This window comes from Dysidea avara, chromosome 1 (genome assembly GCF_963678975.1).
Source record: "Dysidea avara chromosome 1, odDysAvar1.4, whole genome shotgun sequence".
Classification (NCBI taxonomy): domain Eukaryota; kingdom Metazoa; phylum Porifera; class Demospongiae; order Dictyoceratida; family Dysideidae; genus Dysidea; species Dysidea avara.
The window spans coordinates 47,192,163-47,218,509 of NC_089272.1; the positions used below are offsets into that span (position 1 = coordinate 47,192,163).

The window sequence follows — 26,347 nt, forward strand, 5'->3', positions numbered from 1 at the left end:
GCTACAAACAAATCACCCTGTAGAGAGATCAGCTAGAAGTTACCTTGTAGAGAGTTCAGCTACAAACAAATCACCCTGTAGAGAGTTCAGCTAGAAACAAGTTACCCTGTAGAGAGTTCAGCTAGAAGAAGTTACATTGTAGAGAGTTCAGCTACAAAGAAACTACCATGTAGAGAGTTCAGCTGCAAATAAATTGCCCTGTAGAGATAAACAAATCACCTCGTAGAAAGATCAGCTAGAAGAAGTTACCTTGTAGAGAGTTCAGCTACAAACAAATCACCCTGTAGATAGAAACAAGTCACCCTGTAGAGAGTTCAGCTAGAAGGAGTTACATTGTAGAGAGTTCAGCTACAAAGAAACTACCATGTACAGAGTTCAGCTGCAAACAAATTGCCCTGTAGAGACAAACAAATCACCCTGTAGAGAGTTTAGCTAGAAACAAGTTACACTGTAGAGAGATCAGCTAGAAACAAGTCACCCTGTAGAGAGTTCAGCTAGAAGAAGTTACATTGTAGAGAGTTCAGCTACAAAGAAACTACCATGTAGAGAGTTCAGCTGCAAACAAATCACCCTGTAGGAAGATCATCTAGAAGAAGTTACCTTGTAGAGAGTTCAGCTACAAACAAATCACCCTGTAGAGAGTTCAGCTAGAAACAAGTTACCCTGTAGAGAGTTCAGCTAGAAGAAATTACATTGTAGAGAGTTCAGCTACAAAGAAACTACCATGTAGAGAGTTCAGCTAGAAACAAGTTACCCTGTAGAGAGTTCAGCTAGAAGAAGTTACATTGTAGAGAGTTCAGCTACAAACAAATTGCCCTGTAGAGACAAACAAATCACCCTGTAGAAAGATCAGCTAGAAGAAGTTACCTTGTAGAGAGTTCAGCTACAAACAAATCACCCTGTAGAGGGTTCAACTACAAACAAGTCACCCTGTAGAGAGTTCAGCTAGAAGAAGGTACATTGTAGAGAGTTCAGCTACAAAGAAACTACCATGTAGAGAGTTCAGCTGCAAACAAATTTCCCTGTAGAGAATTCAGCTACAAACAAATCACCCTGTAGAAAGATCAGCTAGAAGAAGTTACCTTGTAGAGAATTTAGCTACAAACAAATCAACCTGTAGAGAGTTCAGCTAGAAACAAGTTACACTGTAGAGAGATCAGCTAGAAACAAGTCACCCTGTAGAGAGTTCAGCTAGAAGAAGTCACATTGTAGAGAGTTCAGCTACAAAGAAACTACCATGTAGAGAGTTCAGCTGCAAACAAATTGCCCTGTAGAGAATTCAGCTACAAACAAATCACCCTGTAGAAAGATCAGCTAGAAGAAGTTACCTTGTAGAGAGTTCAGCTACAAACAAATCACCCTGTAGAGAGTTCAGCTAGAAACAAGTTACCCTGTAGAGAGTTCAGCTAGAAGAAGTTACATTGTAGAGAGTTTAGCTACAAAGAAACTACCATGTACAGAGTTCAGCTGCAAATAAATTGCCCTGTAGAGACAAACAAATCACCCTGTAGAAAGATCAGCTAGAAGAAGTTACCTTGTAGAGAGTTCAGCTACAAATAAATCACCCTGTAGAGAGTTCAGCTAGAAACAAGTTACCCTGTAGAGAGTTCAGCTAGAAGAAGTTGCATTGTAGAGAGTTCAGCTACAAAGAAACTACCATGTAGAGAGTTCAGCTGCAAACAAATTGCCCTGTAGAGACAAACAAATCACCCTGTAGAAAGATCAGCTAGAAGAAGTTACCTTGTAGAGAGTTCAGTTACAAACAAATCACCCTGTAGAGAGTTCAGCTATAAGCAAGTCATCCGGTAGAGAGATCAGCTAGAAGGATCACCTTGCAGAGAGGTCAGCTACAAAGAAATCATCTTGCTTCATCTTTTCTTCTTCCTGTAGTAAAGAAAAAATGACAGGTTAAAAAGCCCTAAAGCCAGCCATACGCCGGCTTTGGGGTATACAAATCCAAAAAGAAGTGAAATCTAATCCAAAACAGCCAAGCTGTAAAAAAAGAGTGCGGCCCTGAGAAAGACTATGGTGAAAAAAGATGTGAAATCCAAGATGGCAGCCAAGAAATGGCTGTGATGGTAGGTTAATGGTAACAATTTTAATAACAACAATTCAGGTGAATTTGGTGCCGCTTGGTCTTGGCACAAAATTCACCGGAATTGTCGTTATTAAAGTTTTTACCATTAACCTACCATCACAGCCATTTCTTGGCCGCCACCTTGGATTTCACATCTTTTTTTCACCATAGTCTTTCTCAGGGCCGCACTCTTTTTTTACAGCTTGGCTATTTTGGATTAGATAGCTATTTACAAAACAGAAAATGTTTAAGCTTATGCTTAAAACTGCCTGCAGTTGGCTGTGACAAAATTGTTGGAGGTAAGAAGTTCCATAGAAATGGCACAGCCACAAAGAATGAGTGCCTAAATGCGTTCATCGTAGAACACACAAGGTTTAAAGTTAAGGAATGAGATCTAGTAGATAGTGTGTTAAATTGAAAATATTTAGAGAAATCAATGGCTGTTCTCTTACGGAAGATGGAATACATTTTCAGTTGCTAAATGCCTGAAAACCTCAAGGGGAAGGTAGTCTGAGATAAGTCACCACACCCATATTTCAGTCCGCCAAAAAGAAACCACCTCAGAGCAAAGTTCACCTGTGCAGAAGTTTAATACAGACTTCATTTCACTTTTACTTATTATGTAAAAGCTGCTTTTACCATTATTAAACGATTTTTCTCACGTGGGTGCGTACGGACAAACATAGATAGGTAGATAGATAGGTACACACACACACTTTTACGAAAACAATTTCAGTAAACCAGGCGCACGCCCACAGCCAGCCTTCGGCCGGCTGTGGGCACGCGCCTGGTTTAAAAATTGCAACTGAAAAGGAAAACTTAAAGTATTTTACCACTGAGGAATCACACCTATTGTACTTACCTCATGATTACATAGAAGATAATTACTCTAACCACTGAGCTATTTCAACATACATATACATATACAGCATTGAGGTGCTTTTAACAACATGTGTCCTGTTGAATGGTTTGGGTGTTTACTAGCTTGTGGCTCATCATACAGTTTACACAAAACAATTCCAGTGCGTTTTGCCCTACACCCTCGCATTCAATGCACTATAGATGATAAATGACAGTAGTAGCAAACTTCCTTTAACACATTTGATAAAGCCAGATGAACGCTTTGTGAAGCACAAAACCCATTTCATTATGCACAGTTTTAGCGAGATAGCCCAAAGGAAAGTAGAAAGACCAACAGAAACCTTTTCAGCTTTATATATATATATATATATCAAGACACACGGTAGTGTGTCGTGCGGCCCAAGAAGCCGGCGCGTAACACCCGTGAGTATATTGACAGGAAGAAAGAAAACGCAATTTTCGCACCTCCGTAGCTCTGTGCTTCCTTGATGAAACAAGACGATTTTTGCTGTGGACATTCCCTCCAACTGCAGCACTCCACATTCCAAATTTGAGCGAAATCGCTTCGCGCGTTCCCGAGATATGCGACTTCAAAAATTGGATCAGTTTCTTCGTTTTTTTATTCTTCTTCTTCTTCTTCTTCTTCTTTTTCTTGTCGCACACTTACAAAAACTGCTATAAAACGCGAACGCGTTATCCGATTGCCTTGAAATTTGGCACACAGAAGGGGGATATAAAGGCGCATCTCGGTACCAACTTTGGCTGGAATACGATAAACAGGCAAAGAGTTATGAGCGATTATTAACGAAAAATAACACCAATATGTTGTCAAGCCTACAGGGTAAACCGCGTATGGGAAGAAGCTGAAAATCGGTGGGTGAATAGGTTAACTATTGAACCTCAAACCTTTTGTGGTTTGAAAGAAATCGAGCTAAAAACCAGGAAGATACAGCGAAAAAACCAACAGTGTGTAACAATTACGCAATCGAGATCAGCTAATAAAAAAACGACTGCTTGCCACGCCTACCAGATAAACCGCTTAGGGTAATGCTTTGAAAATCGTTGTCCAGATGGAGTAATCATCTTGGAAAGGCTCATCAATGGTGTAGAAGAATCAGACTTAAAGCCACGGAGTTATAACACGAAATCCAACTTGGTGCGGCAAGTGCGAGATCGAGATACTCTAATAGAGCAGTCATCCTAATAGAGCAGTCACCCTGAAGAGAATTCAAGAGATCAGCTAGAAATAAGAAACCTGTATAGAGATCAGCTACACACAAGTCACCCTGTAGAGAGATCAGCTAGAAGAAGTTACCTTGTAGGGAGTTCATGCAACTATGGAAAGAGATAGTTCAGCTAGAAAAAATCACCTTGTAGAGTTCAGCTACAAAGAAACCACCATGTAGAGAGTTCAGCTACAAACAAATCACCCTGTGGAGAGATCAATAGAAGAAGTTACCTTGCAAAGAGTTAAGCTACAAAGAAACCATCATGTAGAGAGTTCAGATACAAACAAATCTCCCTGTAGAGAGATTAGCTAGAAGAAGTTACCTTGTAGAGAGTTCAGCTACAAAGAAACCATCATGTAGAGAGTTCAGCTACAAACAAATCTCCCTGTAGAGAGATCAGCTAGAAGAAGTTACCTTGTAGAGAGTTCGGTTTCAAACAAATCACACTGTAGAAAGATCAGCTAGAAGAGGTCACCTTGTAGAGAGTTCAGTTACAAAAAAACCACCATGTAGAGAGCTCAGCTACAAACTAGTGACCTTGTAGAGACATCAGCTAGAAGAAGGTACCTTGTAGAGAGTTCAGCTACAAAGAAACCATTCTTTAAAGAGCTCAGCTGCAAACAAATCACCTGTAAAGAATTCAGCTACAAATAAATCACCCTGTAGAAAGATGAGCTAGAAAAAGTTACCTTGTAGAGAGTTCAGTTACAAAGAAACCACCATGTAGAGAATTCAGCTACAAACTAGTGACCCTGTAAAGACATCAACTAGAAGAAGTTACCTTGAGAGAGTTCAGCTACAAAGAAACCATTATTTAAAGAGCTCAGCTGCAAACAAATCACCTATACAGAATTCAGCTACAAACAAATCACCATGTAGAGAGATCAGCTAGAAGAAGTTAACTTGTAGAGAGTTCAGCTACAAAGAAACCATCATTTAGAGAGTTCAGCTTCAAACAAATCACCTGTAGAGAGTTCAGCTACAAACAAATCTCCCTGTAGAGAGATCAGCTAGAAGAAGTTACCTTGTAGATCGTTCAGCTACAAACAAATCACCCTGTAGAGAGATCAGCTAGAAGAAGTTACCTTGTAGAGAGTTCAGCTACAAAGAAACCACCATGTAGAGAGTTCAGCTGCAAAGAAATCACCCTGTATAAAATTCTGCCACGAACAAATTGCCCTGTAGAAAGATCAGTTAGAAGAAGTTACCTTGTAGAGAGTTCAGCTACAAAGAAACCATTCTGTAAAGAGCTCAGCTGCAAACAAATCACCTGTACAGAATTCAGCTACAAGCAAATCACCCTGTAGAGAGATCAGCTAGAAGAAATTACTTTGTAGAGAGTTCAGCTACAAAGAAAGCACCATGTAGAGAGTTTAGCTGCAAACAAATCACCCTGTAGAAATACAGCCACAAACAAATTGCCCTGTAGAAAGATCAGTTAGAAGAAGTTACCTTTTAGAGAGTTCAGCTACAAAGAAACCACCCTGTAGAGAGATCAGCTAGAAGAAGTTACCTTGTAGAGAGTTCAGCTACAAAGAAACCACCATGTAGAGAGTTCAGCTGCAAAGAAATCACCCTGTAGAAAATTCTGCCAAAAACAAATTGCCCTGTAGAAAGATCAGTTAGAAGAAGTTACCTTTTAGAGAGTTCAGCTACAAAGAAACCATTCTGTAAAGAGCTCAGCTGCAAACAAATCACCTGTACAGAATTCATCTACAAACAAATCACCCTGTAGAGAGATCAGCTAGAAGAAGTTAACTTGTAGAGAGTTCAGCTACAAAGAAACCATCATTTAGAAAGTTCAGCTTCAAACAAATCACCTGTAGAGAGTTCAGTTACAAACAAATCTCCCTGTAGAGAGATCAGCTAGAAGAAGTTACCTTGTAGAGAGTGAAGCTACAAACAAATCACCCTATTGAAAGATCAGCTAGAAGAAGTCAACTTGTAGAAAGTTCAGTTACAAAGAAACCACCATGTAGAGAGTTCAGCTACAAACTAGCCACCTTGTAGAGACATCAGCTAGAAAAGTTACCTTGTAGAGAGTTCAGCTACAAAGAAACCATTCTGTAAAGAGCTCAGCTGCAAACAAATCACCTGTACAGAATTCAGCTACAAACAAATCACCCTGTAGAGAGATCAGCTAGAAGAAATTACCTTGTAGATAGTTCAGCTACAAACAAATCTCCCTATAGAGAGATCAGCTAGAAGAAATTACCTTGTAGTGAGTTCAGCTACAAAGAAACCATTCTGTAAAGAGCTCAGCTGCAAAACAAATCACCTGTACAGAATTCAGCTACAAACAAATCACCCTGTAGAGAGATCAGCTAGAAGATATTACCTTGTAGATAGTTCAGCTACAAACAAATCACCCTGTAGAAAGATCAGTTAGAAGAAGTTACCTTTTAGAGAGTTCAGCTACAAAGAAACCATTTTGTAAAGAGCTCAGCTGCAAACAAATCACCTGTACAGAATTCAGCTACAAACAAATCACCCTGTAGAGAGATCAGCTAGAAGAAATTACCTTGTAGATAGTTCAGCTACAAACAAATCACGCTGTAGAAAGATCAGTTAGAAGAAGTTACTTTGTAGAGAGTTCAGCTACAAAGAAACCATTTTGTAAAGAGCTCAGCTGCAAACACATCGCCTGTACAGAATTCAGCTACGAACAAATCACCCTGTAGAGAGATCAGCTAGAAGAAGTTACCTTGTAGATAGTTCAGCTACAAACAAATCTCCCTGTAGAGAGATCAGCTAGAAGAAATTGCCTTGTAGAGAGTTCAGCTACAAAGAAACCATCATGTGGAGAGTTCAGCTGCAAAGAAATCACCACTGCCCAAATTTCAAGGCAATAGCTCTTTCCAATCTGAAGTTATCAATTGTCAAAGTTGGCAAATTGGATGTGTGTGGAAGGCCCCTTTTTGCAAATCCGGTCACATATGTATTATATATATATAATTTGTACATTTACTGATAAAATATTTAAAGTATATCTACTTCATCTTTACTTCTTCCTGTAGTAAAGAAAAAAAACATAGGTTAAAAAAGTCCCAAAGCTGGCCATAGGCCGGCTTTGGGGTATACAAATGCAAAAAGAAATGAAATCTAATCCAAAACAGCCAAGCTGTAAAAAAAGTGTGCGGCCCTTAGAAAGGCTATGGTGAAAAAAGATGTGAAATCCAAGGTGGCGGCCAAGAAATGGCTGTGATGGTAGGTTAATGGTAAAAATTTTAATAACGACAATTCAGGTGAATTTTTGTGCCGCTTCACAAAATTTACCTGAATTGTCATTATTAAAATTTTTACCATTAACCTACCATCACAGCCATTTCTTGGCCGCCACCTTGGATTTCACATCTTTTTTCACCATAGCCTTTCTGAGGGCCGCACACTTTTTTTACAGCTTGGCTGTTTTGGATTAGATATATATATATATAACATTACTGTATATGCTTCTGGTGGTGGAGCAAAGGAAAATTTATATATAGATACTAGAAAAGAAAGCTCTTCACCAACAAGTCATATTGCTTGTTGATGGACAGATTGCAAGCCTCTAATATAGGTGATAAGATTTCCAATCTGTGCTGGCATAATCAAGTAATGGCCTTACTAAACTATGATCTGGTCAAGGTGTGAAGAACCAACTGTGGAGTCCTGTATACTTTGAGTATGTATTTCTTTGTGAGATTAGTGAATCAGAAACATATCATCTAGAAGATAATTTCCTCTCTAATTTCCAGTATATTATGCATAGGTAACTAGTGATAAACTTATACAACCCTTAACATTTATTGAGGTAATCATGATGTCCATTCTTAAAAAGGTATGTGGAAATTTCTAAAGATTAGCTTGTAGCTATACATCTAAGCTTTGTTCTGCTATTAAGAACTGCAGCTACTTCACTTATACACACTGTACAGGGGTGCAGGCATACCATAGAGACTGACACATGTACATATAGACCACACTCCAATAGACCAAATTTTATATACACAGTATATAATTCACTTGTAGCTAGCAACAATATACTTTTTATTACCCAAGGACATATATTGATGTACCCCACAACGGGTCTGTTGTTATCACTCTTGTCCAGTGCACAGTAGGAAGCATGAGCCAAAGAGCCAGCTCTGCAAGATGCTAAAATAATAATACACATGTATACATAGCTACATTACACACTTTCTGTATGCATACGTAACTAAAAGTAAAATGTACAGTATATATTTCTCATGCAAATAAACTACATTCTATTCAAGAAATATTGGATTAGCAATTGTAGAATTCATTGTCCATTCTATGTGGTTATTTTCAAAGTCCACTCCCATTATATTCATCACAATATTATAACATGTATGCATATAGGTGGCCCAAATTTGGCACAAACACAATTGTTAATGATGAAGATGATATCCTGACCATAAACAAATTGACATCATTATACAAATAGGACAAAACCCCAGGCCACCAGGGCCCCAGGCCCAGGCCCATGCATTACTTACGTATAAACATGCAAACATCAAAGTACCTCGATGGAACAGTCATCCTAATTCAGCAGTCAAGCATAAATAGTATCAGGAGCTTATGAGCCACCAAAGGCAGTGAAGGAGCATGAAGCTGAGTTCCATGACAATCCAAATTATTTCACTGTGTCTGTTTTACATCACACGCAAATGGCACTCTAACCACACGAGTTTACCACCATTGAAGAAGAGAAAGACCCCGAGGAAGATTTAGCCAACTTTACCATCACCATGTGTCACTCACTGGTCACGCACAATTTCATATACAGCTTCAAATAACGACATTTTACTTTCCTTATATGGAAACTAATCAGAGATTGATTTGGATTGTGATGGCACCGGCTAGCAGTGTAAGTTTCATGCTCCTTCGCCACCGAATCATAAACTCCTGACAGTATCTGTCCTAGTAAACTGCTGAAATCATCCTCACATTCAATTTCAAAAGCTCTAATGTTTGACAGGTGGGATATATTTAGAAGAAAGCTTACTATAATATTTAAGATTGAAATACCTTAATAGAGCAGTCACCATAATAACTAATAATGTAAATCACCCTCAGATTCAATCTTGGAGGATCTCCTTGAGAGAAGTATGTCCATAGATAAGCATGTTTGCATGCTAGTGTGCTTCACACACTAAGGTAGTTGTTCCTTTTATATAATGTTGTCATGTACATTTTTTTATTAAGGCTTTACAGCACAAGTGCTGAAAGTCTGTAGGACACCTCATTCTACAGCCTGTTTAGAGTTGTTACATAAGTGTGTTTGAAAAGGTGGAGAAAGGAGAAAAAATCCATGACTGGACCTGGGCAGCCTCAAACCTGCAGCCATCCGATTAACGCTCCAACGCTTACAGGAGTCTGCCAGGAGGTCAGGATGTTTTCGCCTTGTCAATTTCAAGTATATATTATTACGTATATCCATAGGAAACCTAGAGAGTGACTTATTATCTCAAAGTACTCCTTGTGAAACCAAATGGACATTAATGTATTTATTAAGGCTTTACAGTACAAGTGCTGAAGGTCTGTAGGACACCTGGTCCTACAGCCTGTTTAGGATTGTTACATTAGGCTTGGACACCAAAAATCTGGCTTCACCCTTTCATACTAAAATGTAGTGTTGTCTGCTTACAGCTCACATACAGATACACATCAGCAGTGTAAATGAAATGACTATACATATTGATTAATATGTGGGTGATGATGCACTGTAATATTATTGCACAACTACAATGAGCACCAAGACATCCATAATAGTCAACTTACGAGTACTAAATGATGCTGATACAAACAGTAAATAGTCTGAATTTGGGAGTCCAACTCCATTTGGACCTTGTAGAGAACACGATGAGCTTCGAGAGGATGAAGTACACACTTCTCTAACACCAATATATGATGAGGAAATTGTCCCAAAGAATCCACAGTCATAGTTATTCTGAGATGGTAGAGGTGATGTACATTTACCCCGATTGACTCCAGAAGTGTATTCAGTACACATTGGTGGTATGCGAAGATTACCATGTACTGGATGTACCATAAGAACACTCTGTAGTGTCTTAATGGCCTGGAACACAGGTCCTCGTATGTATCGATCTGCTGAAGAGGAAACGCTAACAAATTCAGGGTGTATTCTGATGTTGGAATAAGTTGGTGAAGTGTGTCTCTTTTCTTCTCCTGTATATAGACTTTGACTTGCAAGATCAACTATGTGAGGGTTTCTCTCTGCAACCTATATAAATAAGAGAAAATGCATGACTGTAGTAATACAACTCTAGGGATTTTATTAGATTCATTATGATTAAAAGTGCTTAAACATCATCTGAAATGCAATTTTAATCTGTACTTTAGCCATGTTAGCTTATTGTTATGTAAAACAATGGCTCAAGTACGGAAGGATTAAATTTACACTTCTGTAGATGATCCCTCTTGTTTAAGCAGTTTTCATTGTGGTGATCCATACTAGTTAATTAAATTTCTAATTCCTTGATAACTTGTGTTACAAAATTCTCACTATAGTCAGTTGACGTTCACCTGAGCCTGCTCCAAACACACTAATACAAAGAGGTGAACATGTGTTCACTCCATATTGTTTTGTACTGGAACAGGTATGTTTTCACATTACAAACATATCTGTATGCCCGAATTATCCATACTAAATGTACGGAATAATATTTAAAGCCTCATAACTCACTTGTCCTTACTTGTATGAAGGTACTTTGTTGATAAACAGTTCCAACATTTAACCACCATGAAAGTAACCACTGAAAGGAGCAAATTACAATTTGGAGAGCATGAAGTGAAAAATGTTAGCTACAACTGTGCCCAACTGGTGAGAGAGTTGGAAGTGTCTACATCATCAGGTATTTTTGGTATATGAAGTTCACTATTATTACAAGTCATACAGAGAGTTTAAGTCATCCTGTAGAGAGATCAACTATACAAACAAGTCAACCTGTAGAGACAATTAGGTTACCATGTAGAGAGTTCAGCTATGTAACAAGTCACCCTGTAGTGGGTTCAGCTATAAGTGATTCACCCTGTAGAGAACTCAACTATGTTACAAGAAATCCGGTACGTACAACTGTGTGTTACAAGTCACCTAGTAGAGAGTTCAGCTGCATTACAAGTCATCCAGTAGCAAACAAGATAAGAGTATTCACATACATAAGAAGTCAGTGAAATCACCTTGTAGAGAGTTCAGTTACAGGTGCACATTACAAGTCACCCAGTAGAGAGATACAAGTCACCCAATATAGAGTTCAGGCACATACTGATCACCCTATAGTGCATTCAGCTACATAAGGAGTCATCCTGAAAGGAATTTAGCTTCCTTTACAAGTCACCTTGTAGACCAATGTAACACAAGTCACTCTGTGTATAGACCATTCAGCTATGTACAGTAATAAGTCACCCTGTAGAGAGTTCAGCTCAGTATAATGTTCATGCCAGAACAACAATATTATATCATCGCCTGCTTGACTTAATATGATCACTTACGCATACTTTGTATGCTACTAGAAACCAAAGATGCAAAACTGAGTACTGAGCTTATAGCCTGCCCTTTTTTTATTGCATGGGAATAGATAGACCTCCTGTATTATGTCACACTTGGGTGTACAAAGACATATCCTCAATAAACTTCATTCTTTACAAATCAATTAATTTTCGTCAGAGTGGGTTTGTGTTTATATGTGTAGGCCTACTAACCATGTAGCTGTGTCCCAGTGAGTTAATTTTACAAATATATGATTAACAAGTCTATCAGCTGATCCCCTCTGCTGGTAACTTCGGATTGCTGATGGAAACTCCCCTCCCCCTTGAAAAATCCTGGCTACATCCCTGAATCTGAATCAATAAGCACTGCAATTGGTCTAGCATAAATGTATATTGAATTTTGTACATGGTAAGGGAAGCTTCATAATATGCTGGTAAGCAAAAACTAATAAGAGATTATCGTGCAGTAGTAATCTCAGTACACTCTTTAAGCTACTCTGCCTATCTGATATATATACAGTAGGACCTCCATTTATTTATCCGAACACCTGTGTGCCAGTTCAATCATAAAAGTGTTCAAATAACTGAATTTGTTTGGACAAATGAAACACATTCATTTATATGCAGAATTGTGTTCAACTGAACATACACTTACTCTAGAACATTCACCTAATAGCGAAATACTCTAATAGAGCAGTCACTTATACTGTTTGGATAAACAGAGAACTGTGTGTGACAATTTAAAGTGTTAGGCTTTAATGGGTTTAATGTGGTACTCATTTGACTATTGCCAGCAGTTTCTATTCTTACATTTTAATTTTAAATCATTTTTACTCCCACCAATTCCTTGTCTTCCAGAGAATACACTCAACAGTTAACATAATTCGCTTTAATCCTGTGCATTAAGTTTTTGTGTAAAAATATTTTAGTATGATTTATGTGAATGACTGCTCTATTAGAGTAGTTCGATCTTATGTAAAAATTTATATTCATACAAGTTTTACATATAAAATTATTTCACAATGAAATAAAAAAAGCAAATTGTAAGTTTCCTGGCATTTTAGATACCGTATTTACTTGGTTAAACACCATGGCTACTAATAGCCTACTGTTAAAAATCAGTGTGGCTACTTTTCAAGGTTCAAGGGTAGTGTTTATAGTATAAGCAGCTCTTAAGTGCAGCAACCATTAGCAAACAAACTGTTGTGTGCATATAAGAAGACTATGCCATGCACTTACTTCATGTTTACAGTAGTTCTAGATTTGTTGCATTGCGCACTACAGCAGATATACAAGATGCAGAACAACTATTGCACGTTTCCTTACTGAGAACAGTAATGCAGCATAATCTGCTTTGCCTTCCTAACCCAAGAACAAGCAGAAAACTCCTTAGAACAATCAAGGACTGTGGATGCAAATAATATTTAGAGTTCATTCAAGGGGATGACACTATCTGTGTGGCCTTGCCACTGGGCTTGGAAAAAGTAGCCAGGTAAAGCATACCACTCAGGTTTGGCTGATTTTGATGAAATTTGATAGTTGATTCATGTAGAATTGTGTTCATGGTGAAAAGTCATCCTGCTGTCATGGATCATAAACTGCTGTCATGTCATGGGTGACTGTCATGAGTCTGTTACTCACCCATGACAGTCATCCTGCTGTCATGGATAAGTAACAGACTCGTGTCATTCGTCTAGACCCAGTCACAAATAAGCAACCATAAAACTTGATTAATACTTTCTCATCCTACCTACATCACTATTCACCTCACATATGACCACCTCAAAATTCTTTATTGCTGCAGCTATTAGTTTGTTACAGCCACAGTATTTTAATGCAAAGAAGATTGTGGCTATGATTTTACAAGAAAAGGTCTCTTGCTGCTCCGCACAACTTCCTAATTTTTCTCATCATTATCTATAGTGTTCAAGAAATGAATCACTAAAGTTTCAGCCTAATCTTGTGGGTAGTTTTAGAATTACAGTGTATAGCGCTAGACAGTAGGAAGAACAAGGAGAGCAATTTGTGCAGGGACAATAAACTACAGGCACTTACAGTACATTCACCATAACTTCCACTTAAATTAGTCTACAATGTTGGAATTTAGATAAAATGTTCACCATGGATTAGCAAATCAACCGAGATATAGTTTTAGCCCTGTGGTCACTTGGGTATGAAGGCAATTTAGTTGAAGAAATGATGACAATTTTGTTTACGTTTACTGCATCATAAACAAATGCAGAAATAAAACAGATTTTTGAACTCTCCATGAGCAGACAAATAAGATTGTGTATAATTTTAATTAATTGGAGTTTTCCTTCTCTGAGAAATGGCCCAGTAAAAAAACGTAGATCTTGTATTATTTTACAGTTTATTTATTATCAATTTTGTCAAAAGACTGGGTTGTACAAAAGGATAAGCCTGCAAACATACTCTCCACAAACAAATACCTACAGTAACACAAAAGCAATGAAACTACTTGGACTACAAGGACAAAACAACAGGATTGTACAAAAACAAAATAAATACCTTAATATGAGTACATAACAAAAAATCAGAAAAGAAAATGACAGAGGGCTGAACGGAATAACGGCGACTTTTAATCTGCAGAATGGCATGAGGTACAGTATGGTGTTCCAAAAAATGGGCTGTTGACAAAGAAAGAATAACGGATAGAAGAAGTGACAGGTTGAATATATAGATAAAGGATGCGATCTTGTAGGAACTTGATACAACTGAAAATGTTCACAAAAAGGTAACAAGTTCCTGTGGTGAAGACTATCATGAATATAACAGATGGAAACATAGCTAAGATGTTGTTAGATAGAAGGCCAGTTTAACTCTTGTAAGAAGACATCAGAAAACTTGCTCCAACAATGTGATGAAGGAATCCGTTGGAAGCCCAATGAGCAGTTCTTTGCTGTACTGATTCTAAAACATTAATGTTTTGGCAGTATGAGAATGCCAAACAGGACAGGCATACTCTAGCACAGGGCAGACAATGCATCTGTAAGCAGTAGATTTGATTGATGTAAAGCATTGAATAAACAGTGACAAAGTAAGTTAAGCGATCTTGTAGCTTTGGCTGAAATATATTTACAATGTTAATTCCAATTAAGCTTTGAGTCAACGAGAACACCAAAGTATCAAACTACAGGGTGGTGTGAAATAACAGATGAATCTAGATGATATGAAGGTAAAATTGGCTGGAAATCACAATGCTATCACACTTGAGTGGATTCAGATGCAAGAGCCACTTTCTGGCCCACTGAACTATGTTTGATAGGTCGAGCTGAAGCAACTTAACATCATCAGGAGAGGATACTTCCTTGTAGATAGCGACATCGTCAGCAAATAGTTTTACTTTACTGTGAGATATAACACTGGAAATATCATTAACATAAAGTAAGAAGAGAAGAGGACCCAGACAGGACTGAGCCCTGGGGCACACCTGAAGTAACTGGAAGCCAAGAAGAAAAACTGACCATTAATGACAACCCGCTGGTGACGAGCAATTAAGAATGCCTTCAGCCATTTAAAATATCGCCAGTAATTCCAAGAGCCTCTAACTTCAACAGTAATCATGGATGGGAAACAGAATCAAAGGCCTTTGCTAGGTCTAAGAATACACAGTGAGTACTATTACGATATTCCAGAGGTTGGGCCCAATCATGAACAGCTTCCAAGAGCAGTGAAGTAGTTGAACGTTTGTGGCAAAAGCCAAACTGACAGTCATCAAAAAGACTGTGTGTCAAGAGCAGCAACAAGTTGGCGATGGATGATCCTTTCCATAACTTTGATAATAACTGAAGTCAAACTGATTGGGTATTCTTATGGACTGGGACAACATTAGCACTAAGATTAGCACTAGCTCAGTCTAACATTAGCACTACATTTTTTTTTAAATTTGTTGCTTGTGCGAACAAATCGGGTTTTTGCTGAGACGGTGACATATAGCATTAACCATTAGACACCACTAGATTAACCTCTCTAGCTCCTTTCAGAAGTTACAAGTATTTATTAAAAAGTTCAATGTTAGTATAAACACTACAAACAAGGTACGTAGCTATACACAATCACAAAACATATGACATCTGCAGCATTAGAGTTGCACTGATTTCCACTTTGAGGCAAAACTGATATCCGGTATTATTATACCCTATTTTACCCTATTTACTGATAGTTAACCAATACCCAATTGTAGATCTCTCCAATTAACACGTGTTCATACTCCACTAAAAGTACAGCTAGAAAAGCCAATGCTGTGAGGTTATACACTTACCTCAACCCAAAAGTTGCTAGTCAGACAAGTGGGCTAAGACCTGAACCATGTGTATGTTAGATACCCACTGTAGGTTTTTCAGTGAGTTGATAACCCGAGGGCACAGTTTGGTCACCAAGGCGTGGCATTAATTAGTGACCGAGGCACAGTTGAGGTCACAAATTAATGCCCGCCAAGGTGCCAAACCAAGCACGAGGGTTTCAACCTACTAAAAAACCACAGTGGGTATCTAACCTATTTAGAAAGCAGCTCATTACCAGCACTGACAAAAGAAGCACAGAGTCATGCTAGGTACTTAAGGTCCTTTTCAGCATGTTTGCATGTGCCGCCGGCTCAGTGGCCAGTTTAGTGTTGTTTTAGCAGCTATTATTTAGTTCCAAGGCTTGTTTACTAGCTAATTAGTACTGAGAAGCGACAAGCTGGCCACAAAGCGAGAAGCTTTATAACAACTGGCCACAAAGTGACAAACTTTATTACAACATGTCAAGCTTTATTACAACCTCGATTACAATGCGTACAACTGGCCACAAAGTAACAAGCTTTATTACAACTGGCCACAAAGCGGCAAGCTTTATTACAACTGACCATGAAGCGACAAGCTGTATAACAACTGGCCACGAAGCAACAAAAGTTACAAACAGGTGAAATAGCACAGCTGAAGTGGTGTTGATGGTCTAATGACAACAGAGCTGACAAGCAGACGAATGTAAATGTGCTTGTTGTAAACACAACACCAGTAGTTTCACTGATGGCTAGCTAGTAGTGAATGTGGAACACTGTTGTAATATGCATCAAGCAGCCGGCTCATTCAGTTTGACAGCTATCTTGGTCAAGTATGGCTGATGAAGGTAAAAACCCAAATCTCACTAACCATACAACCACTAATTAAATCGGTGACATAGAAAACTCTTCTTGAATTTACCATAACAGTCTCACATGACAACAGGTCCACTTAGACTCCTAACCCTCAGGTCTCTAAGTGTATGAATAACCTCATTAACTGTGTCAACATCAAAGAGAATTATTCATGCTGCTTTCTAACACTGTTTATTATTGTGGTTACCACAAAACATAAACAAATTACCTAAGTACATGCCATAGCCTTTAGCCCTCCAGCGGTACTGCAGCTGCTGAAGCTGAATAGACTAATATAGACTAATAATCTGCTGGCCACAGCCCATTACAACTATGGTAAAAACAGTTAATTATCAGCTTCTACTGATTACAAATCTGATTATCAGTACAACTCTATGCAATGTATATTTCATCATATGAAATCGAACATGCCTATGCAAGAATTGCAGCAGATGGCGTCAAAACCCAACAATGGCAGATCTGGATCAGCTGTTTACTGGCTATTGATGCAGTAATCATACAAACACTGAGCTAAAATACGAGCAATGATGCGTCTACACCAATATATGTATTTGATCACATGAGCTTATAATTCTGGGAGTATATTTTTTAAAGAACAGCAGGGGGTAGTGCTAAAAGCCGGAACGGAATGGAACGGAACGGAACCAATCGGGGCGCGCGCCAAGTAGAAGAATCGTTTGAGACAGATTTTGCATTGTTTCCAACTGCCACACAGTGACTAGAATTGTGCTAGAGTTCATTTCCTTCTACTTATATGCAAGCTAGAAATCAAACTATCGAAGTTTCTATTTAATACCCGCCACGTAGCATGTTGTGCTCTTACCAATCCATCAAATTCTGTTTAATCCTGATGTAGAATTGCTTCCTTAACATTCTAAAAGGTAAACTACTGTAGTATTTTCATGTTATAGTCATGTCCAACTCTTTAGTAACAGCGAGGATGGTTTTCTGAAGTCTGCCAGTATGAGCAATAATTTACGAGAGTTAACCACAGTGCATGTTAGTGGCTGTGAATCATATGCTTATAGTACTTACAAAATAATAGTTTAGCAGGTTAAATGATAGTTTTTCAGCGTAGGTAATTGCAAAACGCCTTCGTGTAGTGGGCATTAAATAGAAACTTCGAGAGAGCAATTCCTAGCATGCCTACAAGTAGAAGAAAACTAACTTCAGTACAATTCTAGTCACTATGCAATGGTAAGAAATGGTGTACAATCTGCAAAAGCGATTTATTAACTTGGCGCGCGCCCTGTTCCGTTCCATTCCGTTCCGGCTTTTAGCACTACCCAACAGCAGGTCCGAAATTATTTTCGAAGAAAAAAGCATTATTGTCACAAGTTGTTGAGGATGTGTGTTAATAACTTACGACTGCTGTGATATAAACAGTTATGTCCAAAAACAGACTGTCAGTACTTTGATGTGTATGGCTTCATATACAGCCAAGGACAGCTGTTAATATCAATGACTATTGTGTTATATCCAAGTAAAAAGACTGTGAGAACTTTGATGTATATGGCTTCATGTTCAGCTTGCATAAACACATTATGCTTACACTGCACTTTGATTGCCAACATTGGACACTTGGTGTTTAACACCTTACTGGGCAATATGGTAGTTATTGCCCACACAAAATTGTTAATTCTTTGAAGTATCGGTATGGTTTTATTTACTGGATTAATCTTTCTAGCTCCTATTATAACAAGCATTTACAACATGGTTCAATGTTAGTCCTATGCTTAGTAGGGCTGTAACAAATATTCGATTCATTTGGATATTCGTTCATTAAGATTTTATCTGGATACTAAGAATATTCGGTTACTAGTAACAAACAAGTGTTTACAGTTGAAATGGTGTTGGTTACCAGCTATATTTCTACAAGATGAACTGTTCTGCCGCGTAAAATTGATTATAAAGACAACCACCATTAATTTTGCATATATTTTAAAACGAAAGTGGTAGCACTTTGGCATTACTCAAAATGTTACAAAATAGCTAGGTATTCGTTTGTTAAGACATCCAAATATTCAGACACTAAATATGACATTCGTTGCGGCCCTAATGCTCAGTAGCCCTCAGCAGTTACGTACAAACAAGGAAATACATGTGCAGTATAGACAACCACAAAACATGTGACACCTGCAACATATGTTTCATTACGAAAATCACATGCATGTCTTGTGGTAGACCCCCACATTGCCGGCTCATCAATAAAATGCAAGTATTTACTTTTAGTAGGCTTCAGTTAACCTTTGTTGTAAACATATGGCCTTTTGTTGCTGTGGTTTGAAATAATGAATGATGGGTGAGCTCCATTCCATTCTGCATGCATGAAAGCTCCAACTCAAGTTCATGTCTCATCAAGTATGCCTCACTTGAAATAGCTATAAAATACTTAACCCAGGCCACTGGCATACAATGTCAGTGTACTTTCAGCATAATCTGCAGCATCTAGTCAATTTCTAGCTAGCTATAGTATACTAAACTTCCGGCACTGTAACTGTGTTGCAAAATAAACTACACACAATTGACATGGTATGCATGCACTTGTACCATGCTGACAATCAGTAAGTTATATTGGCAATATTTATATACACCAACCTCACGTATTGCATGCACTTGGGTCTTCTCCATGCAGGTTATGTACACCAGCTGGTTATGTCCTCACTATGTGAGGCCTTCCACCACCCAACCACAACACCGTGACTCAAAATAAAAGCATTTTAATTTTAATTGTGGTTATTTCAAAGTACATAATTGCATGTTTTTACTTGTTATCTATTTCTTTTAGTTGCCAACCCACAGTGTATCACCACTGCATGATCAATAAACAGTACACTGATATGTGAGGTTTATATGTATATACCACACCTGTGGTTGAGATCAAAAGCGCCACACTGTGGTATATAACTGATATATCACGGCAAACTGTGGTATATAACTGATATACCACGCTTTGTGGCTACACTTACCATATATGGTGTAACTTCACACATTCCGCGAAATCCTTATCTAAATGGTAAACAAGTCTCTAATAACAAGCACTTAAATCAACCAACAATTATTCACCTCAGGAACTGGAACAAGTTTCGATGAACCCATGTCTCCTTCGTGGATAACTCACTAATCGTGACTATGTGGGCGTGGCACTTCTAAAAGTGTAAAACGTCTGATCCATCAAGAATTTCTATTGATTTCCATCTCCAGGAGGTGCTGTTTCACTATAACTTACTATCTATAATCGTTTTCATCTACTGGGGTGTAGAATATAACAGTTATAACACGATTACTCGAGATATGACTAAATATATGCACTCCCACTCGAGCGCTGCGCGCTCTCGTGAATCGTGCGTATATTTTAGTCATATCCCTCGTAAGCGTGTTATAACTATAAAATGTAGTCAGATGGATATATGCCAGCCTGAGATAATAGCTGATGCACCTCTGTCGTAGGCTGAAAGCAAGACAAGGGTGAGAAGGTGCCTGCCGAAAATCTGTTAATTCATCTACAGACTAAATGTAATGACTCATAGGTGATGGAGATTGAGCCATAACCAGATTGAGCCATGATATCAGGTGACTTGCTATACCCGTTTTCCATACATCAACTACCGTACAGCACGGTTATCACTGTTAACCGGGATTTTTCTGGGCTGACATAGTGAGCCCCATAAATGGGCTGAAATGACAAATGCATAAAGTTCTTTCTAGGAAATAGTCATTATTTATGGTTTGTAATCTAGAACCATTGGCCACTTCCTGCCCAGTATACACCCTATCCCTCCTTGCCAGAGGCATCGGCGAATAGTTCCATTGTTCCGCTTGACATCCGTGAGACTCAAGTATTAGACTCCTACAGTACTAGACCATTGTGGCAAGGTTTCTAGCCATCACTTTAATTCTAGCTTAGCCACTTGAGATAGAGGAAGGTGGTAATGCATTTTTTCTACAGTTATGCTACAATCGATTAATCAATGCAGGAAGATCCTGTCTGATGAAATGACTTTACAGGAAATTAGCAGTAAAAGTTCCTTATTAGCTTACCTATGGTGCATTAAAGTTGGTTAAGCTCTGATAGCAAGGAATTTTTGTGTTCTTGTGTGATGCTAACTTCCAGAGCTACAGTGTCAAGATGTATTCCAATGAAAGTAATGGAAGTAGATGGACCTTCAATCTTGGAGGTGATTATAGGGACCCAAATCTTTTCACAGAGTGACAGTGACATTAAGGTTATGATTACAAATGGAAGATTCTGGTGGGACTACAGTTAGGAAATCATCAAGGTAATGTAATACGTGAAGTACACCATAGTTATTCATCAGAATCCAGTGAATTATTAATTGCCTCAGATAGACGATTAAATAAATATGGTGCAGACATCGACCAAAAAAAGTAAGCAAATTTCAATGTAGAAATGGGTTTCCAGCATATCCCCAGAAGGTTCCATTGGGATGGGTGCACTGGAATAGCCTGAAAGTGTCCTTTAAGTCTATCATACAGTACTACCGTACTGTATATTAGGGATCATGAAGATTTGAGTTTTCCTAGCCAGAAAATTCACCCAAAAACCACCTTCACAACTCCATCCTGACACCTTGGCAGTATTGGTTAGGTATAACTAAGCCCAAACGTGCCTTCAGTGTGATCCTAAAGGCTTCCAATAAATAGTTCTGAATTTTTTTTTAAATTATTTAATGGAATTTTCTACTGCCTGCCTGCCTGCCTGCCTGCCTGCCTGCCTGCCTGCCTGCCTGCCTGCCTGCCTGCCTGCCTGCCTGCCTGCCTGCCTGCCTGCCTGCCTGCCTGCCTGCCTGCCTGCCTGCCTGCCTGCCTGCCTGCCTGCCTGCCTGCCTGCCTGCCTGCCTGCCTGCCTGCCTGCCTGCCTGCCTGCCTGCCTGCCTGCCTGCCTGCCTGCCTGCCTGCCTGCCTGCCTGCCTGCCTGCCTGCCTGCCTGCCTGCCTGCCTGCCTGCCTGCCTGCCTGCCTGCCTGCCTGCCTGCCTGCCTGCCTGCCTGCCTGCCTGCCTGCCTGCCTGCCTGCCTGCCTGCCTGCCTGCCTGCCTGCCTGCCTGCCTGCCTGCCTGCCTGCCTGCCTGCCTGCCTGCCTGCCTGCCTGCCTGCCTGCCTGCCTGCCTGCCTGCCTGCCTGCCTGCCTGCCTGCCTGCCTGCCTGCCTGCCTGCCTGCCTGCCTGCCTGCCTGCCTGCCTGCCTGCCTGCCTGCCTGCCTGCCTGCCTGCCTGCCTGCCTGCCTGCCTGCCTGCCTGCCTGCCTGCCTGCCTGCCTGCCTGCCTGCCTGCCTGCCTGCCTGCCTGCCTGCCTGCCTGCCTGCCTGCCTGCCTGCCTGCCTGCCTGCCTGCCTGCCTGCCTGCCTGCCTGCCTGCCTGCCTGCCTGCCTGCCTGCCTGCCTGCCTGCCTGCCTGCCTGCCTGCCTGCCTGCCTGCCTGCCTGCCTGCCTGCCTGCCTGCCTGCCTGCCTGCCTGCCTGCCTGCCTGCCTGCCTGCCTGCCTGCCTGCCTGCCTGCCTGCCTGCCTGCCTGCCTGCCTGCCTGCCTGCCTGCCTGCCTGCCTGCCTGCCTGCCTGCCTGCCTGCCTGCCTGCCTGCCTGCCTGCCTGCCTGCCTGCCTGCCTGCCTGCCTGCCTGCCTGCCTGCCTGCCTGCCTGCCTGCCTGCCTGCCTGCCTGCCTGCCTGCCTGCCTGCCTGCCTGCCTGCCTGCCTGCCTGCCTGCCTGCCTGCCTGCCTGCCTGCCTGCCTGCCTGCCTGCCTGCCTGCCTGCCTGCCTGCCTGCCTGCCTGCCTGCCTGCCTGCCTGCCTGCCTGCCTGCCTGCCTGCCTGCCTGCCTGCCTGCCTGCCTGCCTGCCTGCCTGCCTGCCTGCCTGCCTGCCTGCCTGCCTGCCTGCCTGCCTGCCTGCCTGCCTGCCTGCCTGCCTGCCTGCCTGCCTGCCTGCCTGCCTGCCTGCCTGCCTGCCTGCCTGCCTGCCTGCCTGCCTGCCTGCCTGCCTGCCTGCCTGCCTGCCTGCCTGCCTGCCTGCCTGCCTGCCTGCCTGCCTGCCTGCCTGCCTGCCTGCCTGCCTGCCTGCCTGCCTGCCTGCCTGCCTGCCTGCCTGCCTGCCTGCCTGCCTGCCTGCCTGCCTGCCTGCCTGCCTGCCTGCCTGCCTGCCTGCCTGCCTGCCTGCCTGCCTGCCTGCCTGCCTGCCTGCCTGCCTGCCTGCCTGCCTGCCTGCCTGCCTGCCTGCCTGCCTGCCTGCCTGCCTGCCTGCCTGCCTGCCTGCCTGCCTTCAGGCAAGCGTAACACGATAACGGCTAAGGCTATGGGCTTGATTTTTTCACTGTTCAATGTCACTTCATCCCAAGACATGCCTTTTGGCATACTGCAGTACGCACAATGCACGCATCATGGACTTACCTTTGTCCTCCTTTGTGTCCCATTTCTTTTTGCTGACAGCTCAAAGTGTCGATTGGCGGTAGCGCGATGCATGGCTTCCCTATAGTACGTTTGTAAACGGGAATCGTCCGTTTTTTTCCATGGTGACTAGATTGATTGCAAAGACAATTGTAACACTCTTCTTTGTTTGTAACGCTGTGTAACGTGCTGACAATACAGCAGATTGCATTTCCGTTTTAAAATCGCATTACGCATGCGCTGCGTTAATACACATGGTTGTAAGTACAATCCTTCACAGAACTATCTTTACAGAGTGGAAATCTTAATCCTTGACGTCAGCAACTTGTTCCGTGAAACAATACACCTTCATTCTTGTGTGTGCACACGCGCATGCGTCACAAAAATTTTAAACAGAAACGCAATCTGCTGTAGCTGAAAGCGAAGCGTAATGACGGCTGCATTTCGAGGCAGTAATTGATAGTTGGGGCGTGTGAATCGTCATATTTTCATGGTGACTGGATTGTTGCAGAGGCACTTCTACTGTTTTTCGTCTGTAGCACTTTGTAATGGGCTGAACATAGCTGAAAGCGAAGCATAATGGCCACTGCGATTTCGAAGGAAGTATTTGATTCTTGGGGCACATGCCGTTCAGATGAAAACATTTATTCTGGTGCCATTCTTTCTTTTGATGCGATATGCATGGGTTCACCAGTCATAATAATGTTACAAAAAAGTAAACAAACAAGTTAAAGGAAAAATTAGGAATTTTAAGTTCGATTAGGGATCATAGAAAAAAAGTAGGGAAACAAGGGAAGTTGCCTACACCTGAAGATATACTAGTGAACAATTAATTCCTAATTCAGTCTTGGTCTTGGGATATAGGGATTAAATGTTCACTAGTATATCTGTAGGTGTAGGCGACTTCTCTTGTTTCCCTACTTTTTTTTCTATGATCCCTAATCGAACTTAAAATTCCTAATTTTTCCTTTCATGTTACTTAGCAGTGTGCCAGGAACCATTTGGTTAATAAATTATACAGTATACTGTGCAGAATGATAGGGAGTATATAATCATCAGGATCAATGAAATGGTTAATATATACTTGCATACTGCAAGGGGGTGCAGATAAATGATAAATTATCCTGCGTCAAGCCCAGTCATGATGTCTAAAAGGTTGGCAGGGGAGGTGTTGGCAAAGATCCTACTAACTGGCACTCCTTTCTTAGGGTGGCATCAATAACTGTGGACTGCTGATGAGCACAGAGACTAAATTATTTGCATGATAAGAGAATTGTGGTCCTTTTTAGCAAATAACATAAAACAGCCATGGCATAACTCATTAATAAGCTGCTGAATGAAAGCTTTGTTGGGGTAGTTACTTAACAAACAGTGTAAAGGAGTCAAAGGTTTGACTTAGTAAGCGGAGCCACCTCGGTTGGGGCAGAAGCATGTGCACTGTAGCTGGTGCCACATATTTCGCAGGTGTGGAAGAAGTTACAGGAAAGATGTTGGCACATTCCAATCATGGATGGAGGCATGGAATATCTATTTAGCCATCGTAATTGACCATGCACCTTCACTGATTGCATATCAATGCATAATCACATCAGCTAGTAACCACCTCAGCTTGATTAAACTATGACATGTGGTTCCACACCCTAGCAGCATCATATCCCTGGACAATCGTGAGAATGCATTGTGGTTAGAATTCTTTTCAGGAACTACTTCTGTACAAACCAGATTATCCAGAAAATTGTCTTTTTCGCCCCTAATCTGCTTCAGCACCAAGTGGAGAACAACACCCAATAACCAAGCCCATCAATAGATTTCAGGCAAGAGAGCAACTTAATGATAGTGGATCCAAGCCACCACCAAGACAAACCTGTCATGCATTCAACCAGGAATCTTTATGAATACATGTACTTGTGTGGGCCGAACTAACAAGTCATCATTCCCAGAAGTTAATTGCGCAGTAAATTGATTCTGAGGGTTGGCTACCCAAGAACATACAATATGGCTTTGGGGCAATAATTAAAGTCAACAAACTCACCACTAATTATCTTTTCTCTTAGTCTAGCTGTTACTGGTGGTAGCGAAGTCTGGGTGCTGGTGAATGATGAATCAGATGTTCAAGTTTCCAGTTGCCATAACTGCATGTTGCTGCTGGTGGGGAGTGAACAGGCAGGTTGTCAGAAATGACCGATAGCACTTCCACTGATTCATCATTTGTGACTGGATTTTGGAAAAACAATCCAAATCGCACATTAGAAGTTCGGTTTAAAGAATTAACGTCAGAACTACGTAACAGAGTTACTAATTCCACTTTTCCTGAAATTTTCCAACTACATAAATTACATACTGTAGAATACGCCTGAGCAGTTCAAATAGACGAAATATCCATGAGTGTGGATATCAGGAAGAGAGCATCAGCCACAGCCTTAAGGTTACAGTAGGCCAAGACTAGTCAAGTCCTTCAATCTAGGGAACCATCTTTTACACTGATAGTAATAAAATAATCACAAATGTGCCAAGGTCAGATTTTATGTTTGGTTTAGCTACATATAATGTTATTTACCACTAGAACATACAGTGAAAATATTGTGTAAAAAGTTTGTTAATACATATATTTAGTGAAGTAGTATGGCATGAAGACTCCTTTGTGCCTACAAGGCACATCAAGGTTAGCATTGTAATTAGTTCTGTAAGGATTGTAGCAAATATATCAGCAAAGTTGCTGTATTGCATATGGGTGCTTATATCATGAATTGTTATGTAGTGGCACTATTCTGACATGGTATTCTGGATTAGAACAGTGATACCAGAAGGATTAGTGTGTAACTTTTATAATCAAATAATTGTTTTAGTACGTTACACATCCATATCACTAAAGTAAGCCTATCCTAATATTTTCTGTTTCTTTGGCTGGCTGTTTTTCACAAATCATGGCTAAAATATTATTACATTCACAGCATTGATGTGTAGTAATGCTTAGAAGCCTTAACAAACCACACTATAAGTCTTGATTGATCTTTAACTCTCAAATCTCCCCACCAACTACACTAGACAATGTACTATCATAGGCCAGTAAGTGTAGTTGAGTATTTATCAGCAAAGAAGAGGTAGTACCAAAGGT

At 40.6% G+C, this 26,347-nt stretch overlaps 1 protein-coding gene across 1 annotated transcript in view; it reads right to left on the minus strand.

Moving 5' to 3' along the window:
- LOC136247132 (leishmanolysin-like peptidase) overlaps positions 1 to 26,347 on the minus strand; it is a 55,633-nt gene that overhangs the window by 23,358 nt on the left and 5,928 nt on the right. The window contains exons 2-3 of the mRNA XM_066038761.1: positions 9,952 to 10,414; positions 8,204 to 8,304 (exon numbers count right to left, since the gene is read on the minus strand). Coding sequence (XP_065894833.1) covers positions 8,204 to 8,304; positions 9,952 to 10,414 — 564 coding nt within the window. The remainder of the gene's footprint in view (positions 1 to 8,203; positions 8,305 to 9,951; positions 10,415 to 26,347) is intronic.